This window comes from Panthera leo, chromosome C1, assembly GCF_018350215.1.
Source record: "Panthera leo isolate Ple1 chromosome C1, P.leo_Ple1_pat1.1, whole genome shotgun sequence".
Classification (NCBI taxonomy): Eukaryota; Metazoa; Chordata; class Mammalia; order Carnivora; family Felidae; genus Panthera; species Panthera leo.
In genome coordinates, this window is record NC_056686.1 from 143,746,003 (window position 1) to 143,770,526 (window position 24,524).

General features: G+C 34.8%; 1 protein-coding gene across 2 annotated transcripts in view; it reads left to right on the forward strand.

The window, feature by feature from the left end:
* GALNT13 (polypeptide N-acetylgalactosaminyltransferase 13) overlaps positions 1–19,574 on the forward strand; it is a 503,024-nt gene extending 483,450 nt beyond the window's left edge. The window contains exons 11-13 of one of the 2 annotated variants that reach the window (XM_042948794.1): positions 7,012–7,146; positions 11,383–11,412; positions 15,045–15,230. In XM_042948794.1, the coding sequence (XP_042804728.1) occupies positions 7,012–7,146; positions 11,383–11,412; positions 15,045–15,230 (351 nt within the window). Of the gene's footprint in view, positions 1–7,011; positions 7,147–11,382; positions 11,413–15,044; positions 15,231–19,169 lie in introns of those variants that run through there. The other variant, XM_042948793.1, reaches the window with a different exon arrangement.
* The last annotated feature ends 4,950 nt before the right edge of the window (positions 19,575–24,524 follow it).

The following is a 24,524-nucleotide window of genomic DNA, read 5'->3' on the forward strand; positions in this document are numbered from 1 at the left end:
TCATATGGATAAAGTCATAAGGATAAAGAGAAAATTCTGAAAGCAGCTAGGGATAAACATGCTCTAACATATAAAGGGAGACCTATAAGACTAGTGATGGATTTATCTACTAAAACTTGGCAGGCCAGAAAGGAATGGCAGGAAATCTTCAATGTGATGAACAGAAAAAAAACATGCAGCCGAGAATCCTTTATCCAGCAAATCTGTCATTCAGAATAGAGGGAGAGATAAAGGTTTTCCCAAACAAAAACTGAAGGAATCCACCACCACTAATCCAGCCCTACAAGAGATCCTAAGGGGGATTCTGTGAGTGAAATGTTGCAACGACCACAAAGTACCAGAAACATAACTACAAGCATGAAACCTACAGACATCATAATGACTCTAAACCCATATCTTTCAATAATAACACTGAATGTAAATGGACTAAATGCTCCAACCAAAAGACATAGAGTAAGACCTATCTATTTGCTGTCTACAAGAGACTCATTTTAGACCTGAGAACACCTTCAGATTGAAAGTGAGGGGATGGAAAACTAGTTATCATGCTACTGGAAGTCAAAAGAAAGCTGGAGTAGCCATACTTATATCAGACAAACTAGACTTTAATTTTAATGTTTATTTATTTTTGACAGAGAAAGAGAGAGAGAGAGAGAGAGAGAGAGAAAGAGAGAGAGAGAGAGAGAGAAAGAGAGAGAGAGAGAAAGAGAGAGAGAGAGAGAGAGAAAGAGAGAGAGAGAGAGAGAGAGAGAGAAAGCATGAACAGGGAAGGGACAGAGACAGAGGGAGACACAGAATCCAAAGGAGGCTCCAGGCATTGAGCTGTCAGCACAGAGCCTGATGCAGGGCTCGAACTCACAGATCGCAAGATCATGACCCGAGCTGAAGTCGGACACTCAACCGACTGAGCCACCCAGGAGCCCCCAAACTAGACTTTAAATTAAAGGCTGTAACAAGAGATGAAGAAGGGCTCATAATTATATTTATAATTCATAATTATATATATTTCATAATTATATATATTCATAATTATATATATATAATTCATATATTCATAATAATTATATATTATAATTATATAATAATTACAGGGTCTATCCATCAGGAAGGGCTAACAATTATAAACGTCTATGCACCGAATATGAGACCCCCCAAATATATAAAACAATCACAAACATAAGCAACCTTATTGATAAGAATGTGGTAATTGCAAGGGACTTTAATACTCCACTTACAACAATGGATAGATCATCTAGACACAGGATCAATAAAGAAACAAGGGCCCTGAATGATACCTTGGATCAGATGGACTTGACAGATATATTTAGAACTCTGCATCCTAAAGCAACAGAATATACTTTCTTCTCGAGTGCACATGGAACATTCTCCAAGATAGATCACATACGGGGTCACAAAACAGCCCTTCATAAGTATACAAGAATTGAAATCATACCATGCATACTTTCAGACCACAATGCTACGAAGCTTGAAATCAACCACAGGAAAAAGTCTAAAAACCTCCAAAAGCATGGAGGTTAAAGAACACCCCACCCTACTACAGAATGAATGGGTCAACCAGGCAATTAGAGAAGAAATTAAAAAATATATGAAAACAAATGAAAATGAAAATGCAACAATACAAATGCTTTGGGATGCAGCAAAGGCAGTCCTGAGAGGAAAATACATTGCAATCCAGGCCTATCTCAAGAAACAAGAAAAATCCCAAATACAAAATCTAACAGCATACCTAAAGGATCTGGAAGCAGAACAGCAAAGACACCCCAAACCCATCAGAAGAAGAGAAATAATAAAGATCAGAGCAGAAATAAACAATATAGAATCTAAAAAATCTGTAAAGATCAATGAAACTAAGAGTTGTTTTTTAAAAAAAAAATAAACAAAATTGATAAACCTCTAGCCAGGCTTCTCAAAAAAAAAAAAAAAAAAAGGGGGGGGGAGAGGACCCAAATAGATAAAATCATGAATAAAAATGGGATTATTACCACCAATCCCTCAGAAATACAATTATCAGGGAATACTATGAAAAATTACATGCCAACAAACTGGACAACCTGGAAGAAATGGACAAATTCCTAAGCACCCACCCACTTCCAAAACTCAAACAGGAAGAAATAGAAAACTTGAACATACCCAAAACCAGTGAAGACATTGAATCAGTTATCAAAATCTCCCAACAAATAAGAGTCCAGGACCAGATGGCTTCCCTGGGGAATTCTACCAGACATTTAAAGCAGTGATAATACCTATCCTGCTCAAGCTGTTCCAAAAAATAGAAAGAGAAGGAAAACTTCCAGACTCATTCTATGAAGATAGCATTACTTTGATTCCCAAACCAGACAGAGAGCCAGGAAAAAAAAAAAAAAAAAAAAGAGAGAACTACAGGCCAATATCCCTGCTGAATATGGATGCAAAAATTCTCAACAAGATACTAGCAAATCGAATTCAACAGCATATAAAAACAATTCTTCACCATGATCAAGTGGGATTCATTCCTGGGCTGCAGGGCTGGTTCAACATTTGCAAATCAATGTGATACATCACATTAATAAGAGAAAAGAACCATATGATCCTGTCAATCGATGCAGAAAAAGCATTTGATAAAATTCAGCCTTTGTTAATAAAAACCCTTGAGAAAGTTGGGATAGAAGGAACATACTTAAACATCATAAAAGCCGTTTATGAAAAGCCCACAGCTAATATCCTCAATGGGGAAAATGGAGAGCTTTCCCCGAGATCAGGAACATGACAGGGATGTCCACTCTCACCACTGTTGTTTTTTTGTTTTTAATGTTTTTATTTATTTTTGAGACAGAGAGAGACAGAGCATGAGCTGAGAGGGGCAGAGAGAGAGGGAGACACAGAATCTGAAATGGGCTCCAGGCTCTGAGCTGTCAGCACAGAGCCCGACGCGGGGCTCGAACTCACAGACCGTGAGATCATGACCTGAGCCGAAGTCGGACGCTTAACCGACTGAGCCACCCAGGCGCCCCTCACCGCTGTTGTTTAACATAGTGTTGGAAGTGCTAGCATCAGCAATCAGACAACAAAAGGAAATTAAAGGCATCAAAATTGGCAAAGATGAAGTCAAGCTTTCACTTTTTGCAGATGACATGATATTGTACATGGAACACCCGATAGACTCCACCAAAAGTCTACCAGAACTGATACATGAATTCAGTAAAGTCACAGGATACAAAATTAATGTACAGAAATCAGTTTCATTTCCATATACTAATAATGAAGCAACAGAAAGACAAACAAACTGATTCCATTCACAATTGAACCAAGAAGCATAAATACATAGGAATAAACCTAACCGAAGATGTAAAAGATCTGTATGCTGAAAACTATAGAAAGCTTATGAAGGAAATTGAAGAAGATACAAAGAAATGGAAAAACATTCCATGCTCTATGATTAGAAGAATAAGTATTATTGAAATGTCAATACTACTCAAAGCAATCTACACATTCAATGCAATCCCAATCAAAATTGCACCAGCATTCTTCGAATGCTAGATCATTCGAAACTAGAACAAGCAATCCTAAAATTTGTATGGAACCACAAAAGACCCCGAACAGCCAAAGTAATTTGAAGAAGACGACCAAAGCAGGAGGCATCACAATCTCAGACTTTAGCCTCTACTAAAAGCTGTAATCATCAAGACAGTGTGGTATTGGCACAAAAACAGACACATAGACCAATGGAACAGAATAGAGACTCCAGCATTGGACCCACAAATGTATGGCCAACTAATCTTTGACAAAGCAGGAAAGAATATCCAATGGAAAACAGTCTCTTTAACAAATGGTGCTGGGAGAACTGGACAGCAACATTCAGAAGAATGACCCAGACCACTTTCTTACACCATTCACAAAAATAAACTCAAAATGGATAAAGGACCTGAATGTGAGACAGGAAACCATCAAAACCCTAGAGGAGAAAGCAGGTAAAAACCTCTCTGACCTCAGCCGCAGCAATTTCTTACTTGACACATCCCCAAAGGCAAGGGAATTAAAAGCAAAAATGAACTATTGGGACCTCATGAAGATAAAAAGCTTCTGCACTGCAAGGAAACAATCAACAAAACTAAAAGGCAACTGACACAATGGGAGAAGATATTTGCAAATGACATATCAGACAAAGGGCTAGTATCCAAAATCTATAAAGAACTCACCAAACTCTACACCCAAAAAAACAAATAATCCAGTGAATAAATGGGCAGAAAACATGAATAGACACTTCTCTAAAGAAAACATCCAGATAGCCAACAGGCACATGAAAAGATGCTCAACGTCACTCCTCATCAGGGAAATACAAATCAAAACCACACTGAGATATCGCCTCACACAAGTCAGACAGAATTGCTAAAATGAACAAATCAGGAGACTATAGATGGTGGAGAGGATGTGGAGAAACGGGAACCCTCTTGCACTGTTGGTGGGAATGCAAACTGGTGCAGCCACTCTGGAAAGCAGTGTGGAGGTTCCTCAAAAAATTTAAAAAATAGATCTACCCTATGAACCAGCAATAGCACTGCTAGGAATTTACCCAAGGGATACAGGAGTGCTGATGCATAGGGCACTTGTACCCCAATGTTTATAGCAGCACTTTCAACAATAGCCAAATTGTGGAAAGAGCCTAAATGTCCATCAACTGATGAATGGATAAAAAAAATTGTGGTTTATATACACAATGGAATACTGCTTGGCAATGAGAAAGAATGAAATATGGGCTTTTGTACTAATGTGGATGGAACTGGAGAGTGTTATGCTAAGTGAAATAAGTCATACAGAGAAAGACAGATACCATATGTTTTCACTCTTATGTGGATCCTGAGAAACTTAACAGAAGACCATGGAGATGGGACAGGGGAAAAAAAAAAAAGCTAGGGAGGGAGGCAAACCATAAGAGACTCTTAAAAACTGAGAATAAACAGACAGTAGATGGGGGGGTGCGAGGGAGGGGAAAGTGGGTGATGGGCATTGAAGAGGGGACCTGTTGGGATGAGCACTGGATGTTGTATGGAAACCAATTTGACAATAAATATCATATTAAAAAAATAAAGTCCATCCTCCCATTTACCACTGTGTAATAAAGTATGCTACTTACTTCAAGAAAAAAATAGTAATCAAGCATAAAAATGAGATTCTCAGGTATGAAAAATAAATTAATCATATTAATTATTAGGATTTGTGAACAAATTAATGCCAGAAAATAAAGCATTATATACAGATTTTTTTTAGGAAAAAATTATCTGTGGACCAAGCATTTTAACATCAGTTAATTTTTTTCAAGTGCAAAGGCCAAAGAAACATAATTTCAGGTACTATATATATATAGGCTCAGAATATATTCTACAAATATATCTTTATTGAGTATAAATCACTTAAGATAGCTACTGATTGAATTAAAATTAGTAATCAAGGAAAAAAGAATGTGGTAAAGTTTCCAAACTATCATAAGAGACCTGAGGAAAAATCATTTTTCAGGCTGTGATTGTACTCCTCATACAAAATTAATGGCAAATGTGAATGCTTTGGTGTTTCCATTTACACTGGCATCTGTATACAACTAAAAGAAAATACTTCAATGTGGAAAATTATACTTCACATTAAAACAAAAGATAAAAGAAATTTCTCCAGAAATTTCCCTCCTTCAAATCAAGGTCTCCTACTAAATTCAGCTATTAAATATGTTTGTATTAAATTGAATACTGTATTAATAAATACCATGTTTGGAAAGGATATAGTACTTATGTTTGATAGGTATTTCTTTTATTCTTTTGGTTACTCATAATTCCCATTAAAAGTGTGAGCATTAAAAAGTACAAAAGATAGGAAATTTTTTTTCTGAATGACGTACATCAAATCTATATTTTACATAGTTTAATTAAATGAATTTCATACACTTCTCAAGGTTTTATACTGTTGAGTAGAATGTACAACCTTTGTGAAGAATTTCCTTATCATTGACTTTGCATTCTTCTCTTACCACTTGTGATTTTCAGAGAAGTCCTGAGTCTCGGTGCTGAAGAGGCCAACCCCTTCAAGACTAACTTGTTCAGCTTACAGGCCAGGGCTCCAGAGTGTATAATTGATTTCTAGAGCTGACTTCCTCCAATTTTATCAGACTGCATTGGAAAACTAAAAGATCCTCATATAATCTTCCTTATTATATTCCCTCTTGACATTGCAAAGAAAAAAATACCCACAAAACACTGAACCATGCTTATCATAGCTAACAGAAGAAAATAACTTTTGTAATTTAGGTACTTACTAACTCATGAACCTTCAATAATCAATGTTATAAATAAATTATTCATACCAGGAATTTTTTAAAAAAAGAGATTCTTATAGTATCAGTTTAAATTAGCTAACAACGAATCCACAATCCACCTTGACATTTGTTGGATATTTTGAGAATCGTAGCCAAGCCCAGCTATAACCGTATAAGAAAAGCAGAGAGCCTACCTTTAATGAGCTCTCTGGAGAAGCTAATTCTACAACCTTTGGAAACACACTGACAATATTTAATAAAATTTACATGATGTACCTATGGAAAGAAAGATTTAAACGTCTTTATGAAAGACATCATGAGCTCTATAGAGCTGGGGTACTGGTCGTATGGTGGTGAGAATAAGGAGTGCCCTTTGTTGAGCCCCATATGGTTAACAAAGTTTATTTTATTGAACCGGTTGTATGATATACGAGACAAGTATAGTGCAGGAAATGTGGTGCCACCAAATAATAAGTATTTACTATTTTAGTTTATTAAACTGAGGCCTCACGAAAACTTTATGAAACAGATGACACTGCCTTATTTTGCAGTTGAGGGAAAGGACTCAGAGGTCAACTAGCTTTCTCAATATCACACGGCAGGGACTATTTGAAAACACAAGTTGGTATCAATGCTTCCACAGAGAAATCTGCTATATTGTGGGGTTTCTTTGTTTTTAAGATTATTTTATTAGCTGAATTTTATATTCCCAGGTGTTTTCTTATACCGCTGACAAAGAAATCCGAACTGATGATTTGTGCTTGGATGTGTCTAGACTCAGCGGACCTGTAATCATGTTAAAATGCCACCACATGAGAGGAAATCAGTTATGGGAATATGATGCGGAGGTACAGTATTTTCTTCAATTTACTTATTATTTAGTGCTTAAACTCATTTATATATTTCAAATACATTTAAATGCTAAGCTACTTTTTCTGCATTGGAAGAACTCTCTTTTCAAGCATGCACGCCTCTGATAGCATTTGGATGGTATAGCATATAAACAGGTTTTTGCCAAACTAGTCCACTTGTGTAAAACACGAATAAGGAAAGTAAATTCATTTTTTATGTGCTTAAAATGTGTTACCACATGTACATGGTTCATATAAGTTAGGCAAGTGGCCAGCTACGCTTAGGTGAGAGGTATATATGAAGATGCGCATTACAGGACAATATCAACAATATTTTCAAATTTTAAATTTTACAGCTTCCCAACTTAAAGGAAAAAAGAAAAAAGCTGATAAGATTAGCAAGAATGCTCTTTATAATGGTAAATACTTTGCAAAATTCGATAACCTAATTAGGTACATAATCAGCCAAGCAGCATTTCCTCAATGTAGTACATCTTTCTGATAGAAGAGAGGGAGAGAAAACAATAAAATTACTGTTGGGAATTTATAGCCAGGCTGTGTGTAAAAACCAGATCAACCATCAGATGGAGCTAATAAAAAAGAAATATTTTCTTCTCCATAAGGAGGTTGCCTTGAAACAGCTTCGTTCCTTTCCACTCCCTTTGCTTAACAAAATGAATTGGGTCATCCGTGTTACATTTTCCTCGTTAAATGGTTGGTGACTTAAAATAAGAACTATTCTTGCAAGATAAATAATGCACTAGAGGTAAAGAAATTTCACAAATGCACTGTTTTACCTAAGCCTAAAATACTCTGCAAGTGTAACATTTTAAAAACCAATGTATAGTCGTTGGTATTATTGATATTGTAATAATTTCTTTTAAAAAACTTTTTGAATGTCCTTCCAATTTGCATGATGTTGTAGTTTCTTAGCAGGAAAACTTACTGAATTTTTACATAATTTGAAATTGATTATGTAGGGTTAAAATTTGGCTCCAAAATTTATATAATCAAGCTCTTTGGACATAAAATATTCTTCTTCTGTGACATAATTAAGGGCAAACATCCTGAATCATTCCGATAATGCACCAGTGTGTTCTATTCAGACTCCTGTCTCCCCTGTAACTTGTTCACCTTTGTCTGACCCCCATTTTTTCTCTTGAGCTATCATCATCACCACCCTTTATATTAAGACTGCAGAAGATACTTCCTTTAATTATACATGGGGGTAAACCTGGACCCTTGGCTCCCTCCTTCTGTACAGTACAGATAAATGTACAGATAAAGGAGAAATCCTACAAGTAGCATTTTTTTTAAATAAAACTTTATGTTGCTGTTGCTCTTTAGTTTTCGCAATGAACCCAGAACTTTATTGGCCTTGTGTTAAAAATTAAGAAATCTAGAATATATATTTATAAGGAAAGAAGGAGTATATGTACTTTTGATAAGGTAAAGCAGTGTTGAATTTCAGAGTGCCACTTTTAATCTTCAAACTTTCCTTATTTTTTGAGTGGGCAATGGCTACTATGGTCATAACTCAGATTCTTTAATTTCTGAAATAACTATATTATTGGTACTTAGGTGTATATTTTGTTTATATTTTCATCAGCCAGCAGTAAGACTGTTGAATACTAAGGGATTTTGAAAGAAAAGAGAAAAAAAAATAGATTGCTTCACCTAAGACAAAGAAATGTTTTTGTAAATTTACTATTTTGGTTGACTAGTAGTTAGCTACTGTAGTATCTTTATAGCATTGGAATACCTTGTGTCATGTAAACTTCATTTCTGGAACACACATGAAAAAGCTTATAATATTCCATAAATATTGAGAAATGTTTAGGTTTTAAAAGATCTGATCATAGTAATAATTATATAACATACTTTACCCTATGTTTGTTTTTAAAATTAAATCATGATGTTCAACTTGTCTAAAATTAATATTTAAGTCATAGTAGAGATTTTTTGCCAAATTTATGAGTGTATAAATCATACTGTGGAGAGGTCATAAGAGTAGAATAATTGTAGGAATAATGAATCACCTTTCTGGAATTTTCAGCTTTGAAATAAGACTGATTTTATTTGTAAAAAAGTCAGAAGAATAGAGACTTTTTTTTAAAGAAATTTAAATCTAATACTTAGTCTACAGAACAGTCCCAACTCCTGCCACTCAAAGTGTGATTCTCAGACTAGGAACATCACCTGGGAACTTTTTGGAAATTTGGAATTTTACAAGACTATATCGGAGTCTGCATCTTAACAAATCCCCAAGTCATTTACATACATATTAAAGTTTGAGAAGGTCTAGACAGTGGCCAAACATCTACTTATCTTCCTTAGTCTTTTTATAAACTGTTGGAATTATTGAAAAGTTAAGAAAAGGCATAAATATACTTTGGAAAATGACAGGCCTTCAGGAGAGATGGGGGAGGGATAGGGAGTAAAGGGTGAGAGGTGCTGGGAAAGAGGAGTCATTGCCAAGTAGTGCTGGTCTTCTGGCATCCACCCTGTGGGAAGTAGAAAGTGGTACTTGCTGCTTCTTTAATTCAGTTATTTATCTACTGCTATCAAGGCAAAATTAGTTTTCTTTGAGGAACCTGAGGGTGGTATACTATCAAAGCAGAATAAAACTTGGTGGAGTTCACAGGATTACAAGAGCTGAAACTTTTCTTAAAGTTCTCTTCGTTCAGCCTTTATCAGGCAGGAAGTAAGCACAAAGATCACACTGCCAGCGATGGGGGCAGAAATGACATTCTAATATAGTAATCGAAGAAAGCTAGTGACTGGAAATCTAGCAACTCACAACTGCAAATCTCACAGTGTGTACAACTGAAACATTCCATCACCTCATCTCCCATAGCACTTTCAATTTTAGAAAAGTCATTAATAGGAGAATTATTAGAAAATCCAGAGAAAAATTCAAACAGTATCATAAAGCCTCAAAACATGGAGCCTCTCCAGTTTGTTTGCTTCTTGGATAAGTGAAGGGAAAAGCGAAGGGAATGAAATTTAGAGTGTCTATAATTTCATCTGTTTTCTCAAAAAATTCTAATAGTCCTGTAAGATATTAGTATTATTTGTATTCTTTATATTAGTAAATGTAAGTTTAAAGTGTTAAAACAGTTTCTCTAGGTTTTAGACCCCAGGTTTCTGGCACTGAATCCAGCAATTTTTCCACTACCCTACATTGCCTTTTGAGGTCATTGAAAAACTAGAAACAATTTGATGCTTTTAATGATGCTGATCTGATAAGCTAAACGTGTATTATTATAAATGAAAGGGATTAAATATCATCAATTATCAATTGGTTAAAATTTACCAATTTTATTCACATACAATTTTTCCTTTCCTTAATATTTGGAAAGATGTTCTGCAATAGACTATTTAGACGAACAGTCATAAAACCACTTTGCCAGTATGGTCTAATTGCTTACAAACTTTATACATATTCATAATTTAATATCTAATTGGTTCTTTTATTTGAGTGAAACTAAGCACATGTTGGCAATAGATACAGGTCTTTGGCCAACTTTAATTTGAAACATAGAATTTTTCACTTTCTTAATATTTTTTTAACACAGCCATGAATTTAATTCGGTATCGCTTTATACCTGGCTAACCATGTTCAGTTTGGGGGCAACTGAGCATCACCAACAAAACTACAAGATCTGGTCTATAACCTCTTAAATCAATTACCTGAACACTATGGTGCTATGAAAGCAACTGCCACAGAATTAGAAAAAAGAAAAAAGAAATCTAAATTTCATCGCACTGAAACATTTTAAAAATTACTTTTATAAAGTTGTCATCCATCCATTCTATTCTAGATTTCCTTATATTCAATTTGAACATTGCAGTTGTGTTCCAATGCATTTGAAATTTACATTTTCTGACAATAAGCGCATATAATCACATTTCTTTTTGAACATTCAAGCAGCTATATACAGTGTAAGAATCTAATTTTAGGACAGAGCACTTATGCTCAACAAACACTACGCAACAAAGAAAAAAATAAGGGAGCAAAATATGATGCTAAAAATAAGTCTTGTTTTTCATGTGACTGAGCAAGTTGACTGAAAAAATGAATTCAATATCTATCTGTATCAAACGTTTCCCAGAGTCACAAGATAAGGGATTTTTTTTCAGTAGGTAAAATATGTTGGACTGATATTTACTGAAATCACAGAAGCTTATATTTAGACTTTACCTAACACCTCCTCCTTTTACCTTCATCAGAAAGCAGGTAAATGGCAATATAATTTCAAGGTAAGTAATCTATAATGGCAACCCAGCCATTTCCCTGTGTAGCACTCCTAATAAAAACAGTGACTCAATTTACCTTTAGAAGGCTGTGTATATCTGACTAGTGTTACCTTTCCACATTCCCATTGACCCATAGCTGTGGTTTCTTATGTAGACTCAATTAGTGAATAGGAATTTCAATAGTTTAGTATTGTAATTTTAGTTCTTGTTTCTGAAACATTACACTCATTTTTTTTAGACTACTCATATTCTGTTCTAATGAAACACAGTTCACCATGTCAGGAGATCATACTTAATATTTTGAATAACAACTTCATTATATATTACTGTTTAAATAATTATTATTTCATACTTTATCAATAGGGGAAATCTTACTGCCTTTGCTATTGAATATAACGTTGTTTTTGCTTATTATATATAACAATCGAGTTTCATTTAAAATTTTTAACTTTCTAAACTAAATTTTAGTAAGGAATCTTTTAAACTGAAGCCTGTATGATTGGTTCTTTAACCGACCAGGCAGTCACTTCTATTCATTCATTAAATTATCAAGTTTTTCACTTAGTGCTTTCTAATAAAGAAGATGCAAAAGTATGACCTAATTTTATAATTCTCACTTTGTCATTAAACTCGTTTTCTTAGTCTGAGGTCACTTGGCTTTCAACAGTAATTATCTTTTCAAAAGGGTAGATTTAGGGATACTCCATGCATGACACATCCTGTCTTAGATAGCAAAACATATGTATATGTTTAAAGACAGGAATTATTTTCTTACACATCTTTAAATAGTATAATTCAAATTTTGTAAATCCCAGAAAATACTAATGTTTTATACTTCAAAGGAAAATGATTAAGTAAGGTTATAAACAAAAACCAATCCTGGCTTAGGGTTCATCTTACCTTGTTTTCCAGCCAATATTTTAAATAAAGCAATAGGGAAAGATATTCGGCAGTATGCTTCATGTCAGCCTGTATGTCACATTACCTTCAAAACTGAATTAACATGACAGTCTTCCAAAGTTGTGAGAGGCATTTGCAACAAGTACGATAAGGGCTGATATGCTGAATAGAGTATTTCATAGAAAATAAAAAGTATACCTAATATAAAACTCTGCAAGGTCTTGAATAATCAGCACAGGAGAAATATTTAAGTTAACTTTCTCTTTCATTGTCATTGGCTATTTAGAACTATCAGAAATACGTAAATAAAAAAAATCATTTCACATGTGTTCTTATATTTATTTCTCTATCCTGTCTTTGTCGAGAAATGTTTTTAATGGAACACACAACACTGGTGTAGATGTAGTAATACTGACACCCATGCAGTATCCTAGCATATAATCATGAGAAATGTTAGCTGCTACTGCTATTATTACAAAATAAGTATCGTAGATGTTTTTTAAACTTTGCTAGTATGTATTAAAATGTTCATACCTTTTGATCTTGTGATTTCACTTCAAGAATAATTTCTAAATAAGTGACTATACATGTGGAGAGAGATGTTCAGAGGTGTTTATGATAGCATTATTTATAATAGCTCCAAATTGGAAAGATACTCCCCCAAATGGAAAAGGGAAAGGATTTTTGGCAAATCTACTTTGTAGAAATTGTGTAATTCTTATGTTTTTAGATTTTTTTGAATACAGAATAAGAAAGACCACGATAAAGTGGAAGGATATTTCATTGGATGAATATAAATTTGCATAATATGAGCACTAAAAATAACTAGAAAACACATAAAATATTAATCATTGAGAAACACTGAGAAAAAATAAGTAAACTACACTTATTTTTCAAACAAATGAAAACTCAATGTTTTTGTGGGGTTTTTAAAACAAAAAATACTTTTTATCCCAATGGGATTATTTGAGATTTCTAATTTTTCTTCTGGCTTAATGGCTTTAAAAAGAAATTTAACATTTATTCATTATTGAGTGATAGAGACAGAGCATGAGCAGGGGAGGGGCAGAGGAGGGGGAAAACACAGAATCTGAAGCAGGTTCCAGGCTCCGAGCTATCAGCACAGAGCCCAACGCAGGACTCGAACTCACAAACCGTGAGATCATGACCTGAGCTGAAGTCGGAGTCCCAACTGGCTGAGCCACCCAGGCACCCCCCTACTGGCTTTTCAGAAGTACCAGGAGTGAAAGTTCTTTGAATGTTTTTCATGGTCACTCATGTTAAACACTTTAGGGGAAATATTATAATAGTATTTTTTATGGAAAATTTTATACTGTATTTATGCTCTGGAGTTATATTTCCTGAGAATAGGTAAAGCAAGTTTTGTTTTGTTTGAAATCAAGGAAAACTTTATAATTCATTTTTCGTTTTAATAAAAGATGAAATTCACAATCACTAACACTAAAGTCTTTGATGTTAACATGACATTTACCAAGAAAATTTTTTTATGAAAAGAAACATCACTGAAGATAGAGGATTATCAAGCTTAGGAATTTTCAACAGTATAGACAGGAAATTCAAGTTTGGCTAAATATATATATATATATATATATATATATATATATATATACATATATATATATAAATGTATATACATTTATATATATATATAAAATCTTATTTATATATGTATATATATACATATATATGTATATATAAAATCTTAAATATAAAATATATATATGACAATCATATATATGATAATATAATTATACATGTTATCCTTTGTATATTTATAAATCATTTGTCTACAATTTTACTATAGACACGAAGTCCTTGAAATAGAAAATCCAATGATTTGTGTCCATTAAGCAGCAAAAGAGATGTAGTTTAATTTTAACAGAATTTATTTTCTGCATTGGCCTTTCATAAGTGTTTCAATCAGAACTTATACAGAGCCTCCTGTGGGCAGGCACTAGGCTTGATGTATATAGTTATAGTTCCTGGCCTTCCTGGAGCTAATGCTCCTGAGGAGGAAATAGACCGAAAACAAGAAAAAAATTAATTACAAATTGTGTTTGGAGAATTAGGTCAAATTAAGAGCCCAAGTGGAGCTGACCTTTTCTTTTTCCTCTCTTCATTAACTCTCTAATTGACATTTAGATGAATTCGGCAATGCATATGTGCAACACTTTTAACACAGGTCAGCTGCGTGAAAACATGGTGGAAACAATTTGAGTACCATACTGTACAAAGTAAAGCAAAGCATTAAATCAATATATTCTCCCCTGGATTTTTCCCTGGCATCTGTTCAAGTTTAGGGCAAAGAAGTGAGGAACTCACAAACCATAACTGAAAAAACTCTGGGTATTCAACAATTTTGAATATCTACTCACAAAATAACCCATTTAGCACTATAAAAAATATTTTTATCACTAGAGTGAACATTGAGAATATACCTTTTCTGTCCAAAATAACCTTTTGCTCAAAATGTTTCAACATCTGATCTCAGGCTCTGCTCCATCTTCCCAGTCTTATCTTCATTTGCTCCTACTTAATACAGTTGATACTAAAGTCATCTAAAAGGATGTGGCTCTTAGCTCCATGGATGCAATTATTATGACGTGTGCCTTCCATCCTTACCCAGTAGAAATTGTATGTTGCCAAGAATGATTGATTTATTACTGCCTTTGTACTTGATTTTGTCATTATTCATTATTTTCTTTGTCAAACAGACCCACACTCTTCTTCACATAATCACCCAGTCCTGTCTCTCAGTAAGCAAAGTAGCTGATGGCTCCCAGAAGCCCACTGTGGAAACATGTAATGATAGCCCTTTGCAAAAATGGCTACTAAGAAACTATACAAGAATGGAAGTTTTTAGAAATATTTTTGAGAATCCTACTGATTACATTCTCTAATAAGTTTTTGTAAATTTGTTTTGCAGACTGTTAAATTTATTTTACTATTTTTGTTATGTTCTGTTATTGAAATCTAGAAATTCTTTAAAATGTACTTAAGAAAAATCTTTATGTGCTATTTCTCCATGGAGTTATTTTTCTGTCTTTTACTTTTAGCTGCTTATTAATTTGGAGGCTGACTATATTAAGAAGTGTTTGGTCAATTATTAATAGACATTTTCCAGTTTTTACTTTATTTCAAATATTTATATATGCATAAATATAATTAATGGAATACATTATGACATATTAGCTTTCTTAGGCTAACTATAGTCATGTTTATATAATAGATTTTGCATTAGAGCTAAAAATAATCAATTAAAAAAACATAGCCAAAACTATGGATTGTTTTGGGAACATTAAAATTAATTAATCGTGTTAATTTATTCAGATACTTCCATTGTGTGCAGATTTAGGGTAGCTTTTCTAGAATTTATTATTTTAACCTGAAGCTTTAAGGAAATGCATTTTTGAAAACTAAAATGTAATTTTCAGTAAGTTTATAACATAAATTATATCTAAGATTTTCTTTGTGGTTGGCTAAGTGATACAATAAAAGCTTTTTAAAAATTATACCTTTTATCACCTGTGTGATTTGTGAATATCTTCTCAGTAAGCAATGAAAAGAATCGTTATTCAGTTTAAGTCAAAAAACCAGTATGGAACTCTTATAAAGAGTGCAAATAAGAACATGTCCTAGTTCTTGATCTTAAGGGGATTATTGTCCTGTAAATAAAGGACATTACATTGTGCAATAGCTTCCTATGAGAACACATGGGAAGTTAGGGCATTATTCTGGTTCGAATGAACCAGTTCAAGTTGTTAGTAGAAGACACAATGGAGCTTGGAATGCTCAGTGACAAGGCTGAACGGGGTATGGAGACGAGTGAAGACAAGGGGCATTATTTACATTAGAACTACATTCGAGACGTGTTAGAAAGCTGGGAAAGTTTGGATGTTTTGCACAGAGAACTTGTGTACAAGGTAATTTACATATATTATCTTAGTTTGTTTTCAAAGCCTACCTGGCAGTGTAATGCCCAAAAGGGGTCTTCTTAGAGTTAACTAGACACTTAGTGTCCCAAGTTTATTTACATAATTCTAGGGCAGAAACCACGACTTGCTTCTGTCAGCAGACCCTGCAGCAGTTCATCTAGCCTTAGGGGAGCTAGCTCTTCAACAGGTGACAGCCCTCTGTGAAGGGATGAGAGCCATATCAGGGTGGTGTGGCAACCACCCTTGAAGCACTGAACACATATGTGTGTTACCACTCCATAGGCCCAGCTCTGAGGAACCCAAAAGAGTATGCAAAACTACAAGCCTTGGTGCTTAGAGATGCCCAGGATTTGGTTTCCTATCAGGTGTTTATAATGCGGCGTATCAGATACAGATGCAGTTTATCATTCAGAGGTTATTTTTAATGTTGCCTAGAAACATGTTAACATTGTTACCCTTATCAGATCACTAAGGGGGATCACAGTTACATAGTTGAATAAAGGTTAAATTTGTTAAGCAGATGGGGAAAAGCATTTTTAAATACTCATATGTATAGTTAAGCATTTTCTGATAAAGAATCAGGTCCTCAGAATGATTTGGCGGCTTGCCCAAGTGTTCATGGCTGGTAACTGGGGCAACAGGAATTCAAACTTAGGTCTACCTGACCCTAAAAGGTCTGGTCTTTCTACTGCACTACATTAAAAAGGAGAGGTTTTTGGTGAGTTCTTTGTTATCTTTACAGTGGTGGCTTTTGACTATTAACGAATTCCTTCAAAGAAAATACTTTTTAGGAAAATATACTAATATTGTGTAAATTATCACTACGTACTTGATAAGCTGATCCTTAAAGTCACATTTAAAAAAAAGATCTAATGGAAGCAATCAAGGCTAAATTGCTTTTTTTGAAAGAGGACATGTATATACGAAGGACCTCAGGTAAGTAACAAAAATAAAGAATATTTTGTTGATTTTAATGAAAATTTTCTAGAAATGTTTTGTTTTTCAAGTTGGTTGCTGGTTCATTAGCCAACAGCATAATTTCTAGCATCATAAGCCATCTTCTGGCATCATCATCCATCTTCTTGCCTATCTTTTGCCATTTCATTTTCTCTCTTTTTAGTATAAATAGCTTGATTTCATGTATTGAAAGAGCAACAAAGGCCTCAATCTTGAAATCTTCTTCACGTTTAATAGCCTTGTGCTTTTAATTTCCTGCTTGTTGTCTATTAAGCATCCCCCACAAGCCTATTTTCCATCCCATCTCTTCTCAGGACAGTGCAGTCCAGGGTATTTGCAGTCCTAATCCAAACAAATTACAACTGTCCAGGCAGTGTTTCTCCACCGTTTTTATTTCATGCCCCCTGTTTTTTTTGTTTTTTTGTTTTTTTTTTTTTTTTGAGAGAGAGGGTGTGTATGCACACAGGGGAATGGGCAGAGAGAATCTTAGGCAGGTTCCACACCCAGCACAGACCACTATGCAGCTGAATCTCAGAACTGTGAGATCATGACCTGAGCCAAAATCAAGAACTGGGTGCTGAATTGACTGAGCTACCCAGGGGCTCCCTCCACATTTTTAAAATCCAACTGTCAATGTAATATCAAGATCCACCCCCCCCTTCCCCCAAAAAGACTTGTCGACATTTAATTTTGGTATTTGCAACAAAAGTATAATGTGTGCTTTTTTCAAGATATACCGGCAAATCACCTGCCATATGTTCAAACAATTTTCTTCAGGTTGGGAGGTTGGGAGTTTTTTCATATAAGAGGATTCTAGGCATTGCCCATGAAACTGAGCAGAAATTTATATAATTTAGGTGCATAAGTCAATATGCATAAAACATGTGGATTTAAAATGTATGTTTGAAAAGTTTAAAAGTATGATTTCAAAATATAAATGTGAACTTGGGGCTCCTGGGTGGCTCAGTTGGTTAAGCATCCAACTCTTGTTTTGGCTCAGGTCATGATCTCATGGTTCCTGAGTTTGAGCCCTGCACCAGGCTCTGTGCTGACAGCGCAGGGCATGCTTGGATTCTCTCTCTCTGTCCCTCTTTCCTTCTCTCTCTGTCCCTCTCCTGCTCATGCTCTCTTTCTTTCTCGCTCTCTCAAAATAAATAAAACTTTAAAAAATTATATAAATGTGAACTCAAAAAAGACAAAATACATGATGACTGGTTCACATGGTACAACTACTAAAATTACATTTCAGCATTTGGGTACTGAGAGGATGCTTATTAATGAATATCATTATTATGCAGAAAGTAAAATACAGACATAAGATTTTAAAATATATGACTATAACATCCCTTTTTATATTTGGCACAGACATTTTTAATATGCTTAAAAATGAAAACCAAAATATGGTGAGCATACTATCAAGGAACACAGTTCTTTGTTGCTATGATAATCATTCTTCTACACTGAATGTCTCATAGGCACAGATACTATGGTGTGTTTAGTATTTTGAAATGGGAACATCTCTAGCAGTTTTGTTCATTTGGGTCACAGCTGTGACATCTCTTTGCATGTTTACCAAATGGTTACTGAAGAATACATGCCTAAGAAAATGAAGGCTTTGTGAAAGCATGTTAATATTTGCAGCCCTCAAGTGAACTCAGAGCTCACAAATGGGCTTTTTGCAAAGGAGCCTGAATTCTTGGCAATGCATGATAAAGGTCAGCCAATTTCCTTAACCATCTGCAGATAAAGGTGCATTAGACAATGATGAAACTGTAACAGTAAAAGTTATATAATAATTCAGAGCCACATGCACAGTTTAATTCACAAACATATAGATCACTGGGTTTACAGTAAAAAAATCAGGGATTTTTAAAAGAGATTTAATCTGATGAGCTAGTGAAGTTCAAGATAAAATAGGTTGCACTGATTATTGGTTATCTTTTACAGAGACTCACCTTGAGGCATGTTAACAGTAACCAATGCCTCGATGAACCTTCCGAAGAAGACAAAATGGTGCCTACCATGCAGGACTGTAGTGGAAGCAGATCCCAACAATGGCTGCTAAGAAACATGACCTTGGGGGCATGAAGATCGTTTCCCCAAAGCCGTGGAAGTGTCTACACTTTTGTTTTTCCATTATTTCAATTAGGGAAAAATATTAACTTTGCTGAGTGGGAAGTTTTAAAATCCTTTTAGTATTCTAAAATACAGTTGTTTATAATTCATTTTTAGGAATGTTTGCTTATTTCCCTACTAAAATTTGTATCTGATCAAAGAAGCACATAAAATACATAAATAACAGCAAACTGTTATTAAACATCAGAACAACTTGAAAAAGAAATTGTGTTTGCTTTAAAAAGAAATCTTTACTGCCCTCATCTCACAAGATTAGTCAGGGGCTTGTTTTAATTTTGTTCTTGTCCTAGTGATTGAAAGAGAAACAATGTAAATGCCTTATGAAATATCTTCATTAGGATAGATTATCAAATGTTTTTAAAACTCACTCGGTTTCTAATGGACCTTCATGGAAACATGTTGAATTTCTGTGTCAACAAGGCCACGAATTATTTCTGAGCAGTGAATTCATCGTACAAAATAAGTTTCAATTTTGTAGGAAAAAATTAAATTGGATATTGACTTCTCACAGAGTCCTCATAAAAGCATCAGTTACACAGAATAGAGGAGAGTTTGAAAGTTCAATTTAAAGGGCATGAAATCAGAAGAAACTAGTTAGGCATTGAGGGGGGCAAGGTGAAGCTAAGGTGAAAAAAAAATAAATCATTTTAAAAGATATTCTGTTTGGGTTGCAATCACTCCTAACATAGTTTGAGCATAACCATCATCTTGGTCCCAGAGTTGATGCCAAAAACTCAATTCTTAACCACTGCCTCTGTGTCGCATAAACTACATAAACCCTTTTCACTCTAGAGCATGACTTGTCTCTTAGGCTATACAGAATTGTAGGGAAGGGTAGAGTATTATCCATAATTTTTAATTCTATTGCATTTAAAAAGATTCTAGTTAGGTCACTATTACCACTTTAACTTCATGTTTTAAAAAACAATGCAGTACTATCAGAATTTCATTGCCATGCAACAGTACCTAAGGTTTTCATCATCAGGGGAATGAACTCAATAAACATCCATTAAACTTTTCTTCTAATTAAACTGCTTAAAGTAATTTGCCATAAACTGTAGTTCAAGAGCACAATCATAACTAGGCTAGCTTCACATGTTCTTTTTCCATCTTAAAACTCTTTGTGTTCAAAATCCATGAGTAGAAGACGTGAAAAGGAAGGGAAATCTATCTGAGATTTGTGCTAGTAAGTTTTAGTATCTGATACCATTTAAAATGCCCGTAGAGTTGCTCAACATATCTTATTCATTAGAAGTACACTCAGCTGCTTAAAAGAAATTTGGGGGAAAAATGAAAGCATCCTCTGGAGCAGCAGATGCTACATCTCTGGCCCTCATCTTAAAAATCTCAGATTTTTTAATCAGTTTTTCTACACATAAACCCTCTGTTTTTGTCTCTCTCTCTCTCTCTCTCTCTCTCTCTTTCTCTCTCTACACACACACACACACACACACAGAGCTTTATAATGAAAAGGAGGACACTTTCTGAAGGCCAGTAAACTCTTGTATGACTTTCTTAGCTAGCATCCCTTTCTCTTTTGGCTATATACTGGTACAAATCTAAAGAAGTTTCTACAACCTGAAGCATTTCAGGTTTACTCCTTCAAGTGTACATACATACCCCTTACCTCATGGTGTCTTGGAATCCCTGATCTCCCAAAAATTATAAACAAAAGTTTGACTGTTGGGGCATAATGTTTTGAGAAAAGAATCTATAGCTTCCAGCAAACTTCAAAGGAACTATGACTCCCAAGAACCAGTGAACCACTGCCTTAAATTGATAGTGTCCTCACAAGACAACCGAAGCCTGAGTTAACAATCACATTTTCCATTTTGCTCTCTTTGCCTCCTGTCTTGACTAAAATACAGTAAAATGTCCCTGCACTGTGTTCTTCCTTAAACTTGAAAAGCTCAAACACTCAAGGATTCTTTATGCTATCTGTTCCAATTATGGATTTGCCAATAAAAATTCTTAGGTTATCTACAAAGTGGACAATGACAAATTTTTAAAAATACAGCTGCTCCACAGAAACTGAATTTGACCCACTGTGGCAGCATTTTTAACATATGAAAGTCCATTATATAGCAACAATACAGGAAAAATTAAAACTGTAAATTTCATGCCACAGAAGATTTTCAAAGAACACTCAGATGGTTTAAACACATTGTATCAGTGTCTAATAAAAAAGGCATAAAATGTTATAAAACACCAAAACCCAGAAAGCAATGACTAACACTCAATTTAAACAAAAATACTTATTGTATGCAGTACAGAAAACTAAAAATGACAGTTGGATTCACAATACATGTTATCTGTGGGGCTAGACTAATAGATAATTTCAAATGTTTTCAAACTTCCCCTTCTAAAGTTTTCCCCACCACACTGAATGCCAATTCCAACCTTCCCGATGTTCAGATCAAAAACCTTAAGTCACTTGATTCCTCTGTTCTTTCAACTTTCATCTAATCCATCAGCAAGTTCCCTTGATTCTATCTCTGAAATATAACCAGAAACCAAGGACTTACCACGACGTCCACGGTGTGCCACCACCTCTAACTTTTTAAATTGTGATAGGGTTGTAATTTGGTTCCCCGATTTCCCAGCCCTTGCCTCTAACAGTCTCTATCAAATACAACAGACATAGTGATTTTGTTAGACATAAATTTGGTTGGGCCACTTCCCTGCTCACGACCCTGAAAGGACTTTCCGTGTCTCTCTAACCAAACTTCTTACGGTATTCTTCAAGTTCCCTGGTGAACTACACCTCTGAACTCACGCATGCGCGCTTGATTCCACACCCCCGCACCGCCACCCACCTCCCCCCCCCACCCCCCACCCCCCCCACCCGCAAGCACTCATTTCTGACTGCATCTGCTCAAGTGCTCCCTTACTTGCTCCACTCTGGCTGCCAAGCAAGTGTCCGTGCTATTGTTTGGCTCCCTGTGCCCCACAGAGTTCTCTCACCTCACTTTCTTTAGGTGTCTGTCCAAATGTTATCTCATCAGTAATGCAAACTCTTCTCCCCCGTGTCCGTCCTCCCAATCCCCTGTGTGTTCTCTGACAAACTAAATTTTCTTCCTTATTTTCTGTCTATCCTTTAACGTCTCCCCACTCCCCAACATTCTCACTACACACCCTAGAATATAAACCCCCTAAGGCCAGTTTTTGCCAGTTTTATTCACTGTGGTATCCCCAGCATCTAATATAGTTCTGGGCACAAAGTAAGTATTCTTTAAATATTTCTTGAATTAATGAACTGAAAAATGTGTGTTAAAGTTGCTAAGTGCTACTGTATCATATTTTTTGCACAGTATTTTAAATTTTAAAATAAAATCTAGTAATATATTTAGACAAGATTTGCATAGCTTTGTCTCCAAATGATAATTTTCTTCCTAATATTCTTTACATTAAAGTATGGACTATATTTTGTTCTCTATGGTAAAATATCCTGCCTTATGAAAGTGAAATATGGCAGATTATAAACATGCTGCTATATTATTTAAGTTGCTTTATTAAGATAAAAATTTTTATTTTTTGGTTGTATTCAATGGCTACCTGAAGGAGTTTTTCCCCCCGCCCCTCTTAGAGTAGAGATGTATCAGCCTCTGAAAAATCACATGTATTTTCATGGTTTCATAGGAGCTATGACTTACTTTCTCGGTGCAAGTCTATGAACAAAACACAAGCATAGTAACTTTGAGAGGAATTTAAGATGATCTATTCCCCGCTTCTTCATTTACAGGTAATGAGACTGACATCCAGATATGTAATGTGGCTTGCCCAGGGATCAGATAACCATAAGCGGTGTTGCCAAGACTCATCATTGTTAATATAACCTATTATTGTCTTCCATTAAAAAGCACTCAAAAAAGTAGAAAGAGCACAACAATGAGAAAATGTCTTCATTAAATATTTTGTGATATGTACATTGATTCCTTAGAGATATATAACTTCTCACTACCTTTCGTATTTAAGTAAGCTTAGTTCTATAAAATAATACAACAGGAAATAAAGACCTGTAGCAACAATAAAGAAATTAACAGGAAACAGTAGGATTCCAGAACATCCTGGCATTATTGGGCAAAATGGGTTTCAGGGAAGCAAGCCTCTTAAGAAGTAATGGAGCATACCCTCTCCTCACTTATGTTTTCCTTATAATTATGTTCCACTTAAAAATGATTGTCCTATAGCTTGCACAGAAAATTAGAAGATCTATTACTGTGAGCATCGGGTAGATTCTAGGCTATGCAGGCTTAAAGTCAGCAGGGTAATCACTAGAGATTTCTCTGCTTCCCAGTGGAGCTCTCTAGACTCCAGTAAACACCACCCATAAATTCGATTTTGCCATGGTTCTTGGAAGAAGCCTAATAAATAAAAGGTGGGGGGGAGCAAAGAGAGAGAAAGAAAATGAATAACTACAACCATAAAACAATGGGAATGATGTTATCTTTTTTTTCTTAGTGGGAACTTAAGAGAATAGTATGAATTGGTTCAGTAAACCTCAAAATATTGGCTGCCCACCTACATTGCTTTTTACCACTTGAGAAATGATGACTGTATGTAAATCACAACCATTTTATTTGTATCTTATAGATGTTCTGTCTAGACTCAGAGGAGGCAAAACTTATATGCATAAGTCATAGAGTATACTCATTTAACAAATAGGAAGATTTAAGAAATTTAAGATCTTAACGGATGTGTCATTGTCCACAAGCTGTGTTTCTGCAAAGTGGAGATCTGCACATCTTGGATAAATTTCTAATTAAGCTGAACAGAAAAAATTCAATTAAGTTTGAAAGCAGTTTGTTTTCCAGGATTCAGTCACTACCCACCGCTTTTTTTTCTTATTTTTCCCCAATATGTCAAAGTATGGAATAGGTAAAATCAGAGCTCTTCTGTATAGCACATGAACTCATCTGGTATGACTATACCACATTCAAAGCCCTATTAAGTGTCAGCTATTGTAGGAATTGAAGGCATTGAATGGACACCTGCAACGTATTTTAAATAGTTTGTGTGCATGTGTCCAACTTTTGTTTTATATTGTTCAATAAATTCTAAAGGCAATTTTCATTGTATTTGTTCACAAAATCTCTCTGAAATCCTAGTGATGAAGGGCAGATCTTTTGTTAACTATCTTTTTAGATAAAGACCGCTTCTATGTTA